The following is a 2,515-nucleotide window of genomic DNA, read 5'->3' on the forward strand; positions in this document are numbered from 1 at the left end:
TTTAAAGATTTTTTATAAAAAGTTTAAAGAAAATTTTTATAATTCTATTAATTTTAAGGTATTAATTCTTAGCCACACTGGGCTTCACATATTCCTCACCTTTCACAATACCTAAAAACAATCTTAGGTGTTAAACATACACAACTGAAGCACATAAAACTCATTATACTATTTTTGTAGCTATAATTGTACTAATAAGACTGACTCTAAAGAACTAAAAACTTTTTAGGGCAGCGTTTAAATGGTACGACTCACAAGGAGGTGGGGAGAAATAATCTTCCCCTACCAAACTGGAAGCAACAATATGCCAAGTTTCCTAGGCTGAACTAGTGTAAACAAGGAAGGAAAAAAGCTGGGAGTGGGAAGAAGGTAGGCAAGAGAACAACCCTCAAGATATAGCCTTACTTCTAAATTTTACCAGAGTTACAGCTTTTCTCAGTGTGTTTGATAATCCCTGTCACTCTATTTAAACATCATAGGTAGGTATTCAGAAAACTACTTTGGCTACAGTCCCTGCTTGAGATCATCTTCAAAATAAAAGGCCAGTTGGGATCACAAATGCTTCTAGAATTCTGAAGACTATCTCCTGCTTCCAATGCTTCATGAGTTTTCTAAACATCTAGAAACTCAATCCCACTCTTGCTACAGCAATCAACTTTAAAGATAACAGGACCCAAGTTGATGTTGCACCAAAACCAAAACAAAGCGACTCATAGTGACCCCTCCTTGGGTTTCAGAGGCAGTATCTCTAGGAAAATAGATTACGCAATCTTCTTTCCAAGGAGTGGCTGGTGGGTTTGAACTGCCAGCCTTCTGGTTAGCAATCAAATGCCTTAGGCGCTACACCACCAGAGCTCCCTGATGTTGCAGAGGGGGGAAAAAAAAGTATACATCAGCTTTGGTACAGTCACAGCTACAAAGCTCCCATCAGTACGCTAAGCATCCAGGGGATAGAGTAAGGTGAGGAATGGGATAAAGACTAGGCTCCCAAACTCTTTTCTGGCATGCCATGAGGCATTTAGTGAACATGGATAAAGGGATGGTTGGTTGTGCAAGTGATTATCAGAGAAACATGATTCCACATATCAAGGGACTAAATGCCCAACAGAGAGCAAAGGGCACTCACACCATTGCTTTTTGACCAAAGAAAGATTAGTTGCTACACCTGAGATCTTTTCAAAGGTAGTTTAATGATCTCCACTCCATTCGTCACCCTGTGTGAACTCAACAATCCCCTCAAGAGAGCCAGATGAAGTCTTGCTTATTAAAAATAGCAAGCTTTAAAAGTATCCGAAGCTGAGAAACATTCCTTTAAGTGTGATGGTCTCCTGCCCTAAAAGAATCTTCTACAAGCCAAAAATACTTGGTTCCCAGCCTAAGTCAAGTTCTCCATTTCCCCAAACCCAACTTTCTTTCAGATAAGCCCCACTCCACTCCTGGTATTCTGGAAGCCTTTCCCAAAGTTCCCAAGCTGAACTTTCTCCCAGGGCTCCATTCTCTTCATAAAGTTCTCCCATCCAAGATAATCTCCTTTCCCTCACTTTCCCTAAGGTTTCTCCAGGCCCTGTCCCAGATCTAGCACTCCAGACCCTCCATCAGTAGATTCACTAGGAGATCCCACTCTTCCAGGGCACAACCCTTTGGAAAATCATCTTTCTCACCATACTAATTTGTCCTTCCCCATAATATTCTCCCCTTTTTCCTATCTGTCCTCCAGTAGGGACAAACACACCACAGAAAATATCAGGTCTACTCAGCTTCTAACTCCTAACTCTCCCGCATAGGTCCTTCCTTAATTCTCCCCAGAGTTTCCCCTCATCCCTGTCATCTTCAGCACCTAACTCCAAACCCCAACCATTTTTCCCACTCCCCAAAATCAAGATTTCCTGTGCTTTTTACTCTCAACCAGTCCTCTTCTTCCTCGGTCTTCCTATGTCTTCATGCCCACAATCCTCTTCTTCCTCGGTCTTCCTATACCTTGATGCCCCAAGTCCTTTCCCCTCTTCCTACGTTCCTCGGCCCCTAGTTCCTCAGAACGCCCCCCCCCCAAAAAAAAATCCCTTCCGTCCTTCCTGTCCACCAACTTCTTTCGTACACCCTCTCTAGCCCAACTTGGCTCCAAAATTTCTTTCCTTGCCGCCGGGACACCCTCATGCGCCCGCCCCGCCCCGGGAAGGGGGGTGCCCCTAACTACCCGCCCGGCCCGCCCTATCCCCGGGCCCGGTGTCCCTTCCCCTCAGGGCCCTGAGGCCGTTCCCAGCACTGGTGCGGCGGGGCTGGCTCACCAGTTGGTCATGTCCAGGAAGAAGGCGCAGCCGGCTGGGTTGAGCTGGAAGCCAAGCAGTCGCTGGAACTCGGAGATTAGCACGTCCTTGTCGGTGGTGCCCAGGCAGCTGAACTTCTGCATCAGCTCGGGGTCCAGATCCACGTCCATGCCCTCCATGGCTGGGGCCGGACACCCGCTTCCCCGCCTCCTCACAACCGAGTCGCCGCCGCGCCGCGGGGCCCGGGGACC

The 2,515-nt window shown here is 46.9% G+C and overlaps 1 protein-coding gene across 1 annotated transcript in view; it reads right to left on the bottom strand.

Annotated features, from left to right (window-relative positions):
- ILRUN (inflammation and lipid regulator with UBA-like and NBR1-like domains) overlaps nucleotides 1-2,443 on the bottom strand; it is a 139,060-nt gene extending 136,617 nt beyond the window's left edge. Inside the window, exon 1 of the mRNA XM_007939357.2 lies at nucleotides 2,286-2,443. Coding sequence (XP_007937548.2) covers nucleotides 2,286-2,443 — 158 coding nt within the window. The remainder of the gene's footprint in view (nucleotides 1-2,285) is intronic.
- Between the last annotated feature and the right edge of the window lie 72 nt (nucleotides 2,444-2,515).

The sequence above is a fragment of the Orycteropus afer genome, unplaced genomic scaffold (genome assembly GCF_000298275.1).
Source record: "Orycteropus afer afer isolate SDZICR_OR568_19922 unplaced genomic scaffold, OryAfe1.0 scaffold00059, whole genome shotgun sequence".
Lineage (NCBI taxonomy): Eukaryota > Metazoa > Chordata > Mammalia > Tubulidentata > Orycteropodidae > Orycteropus > Orycteropus afer.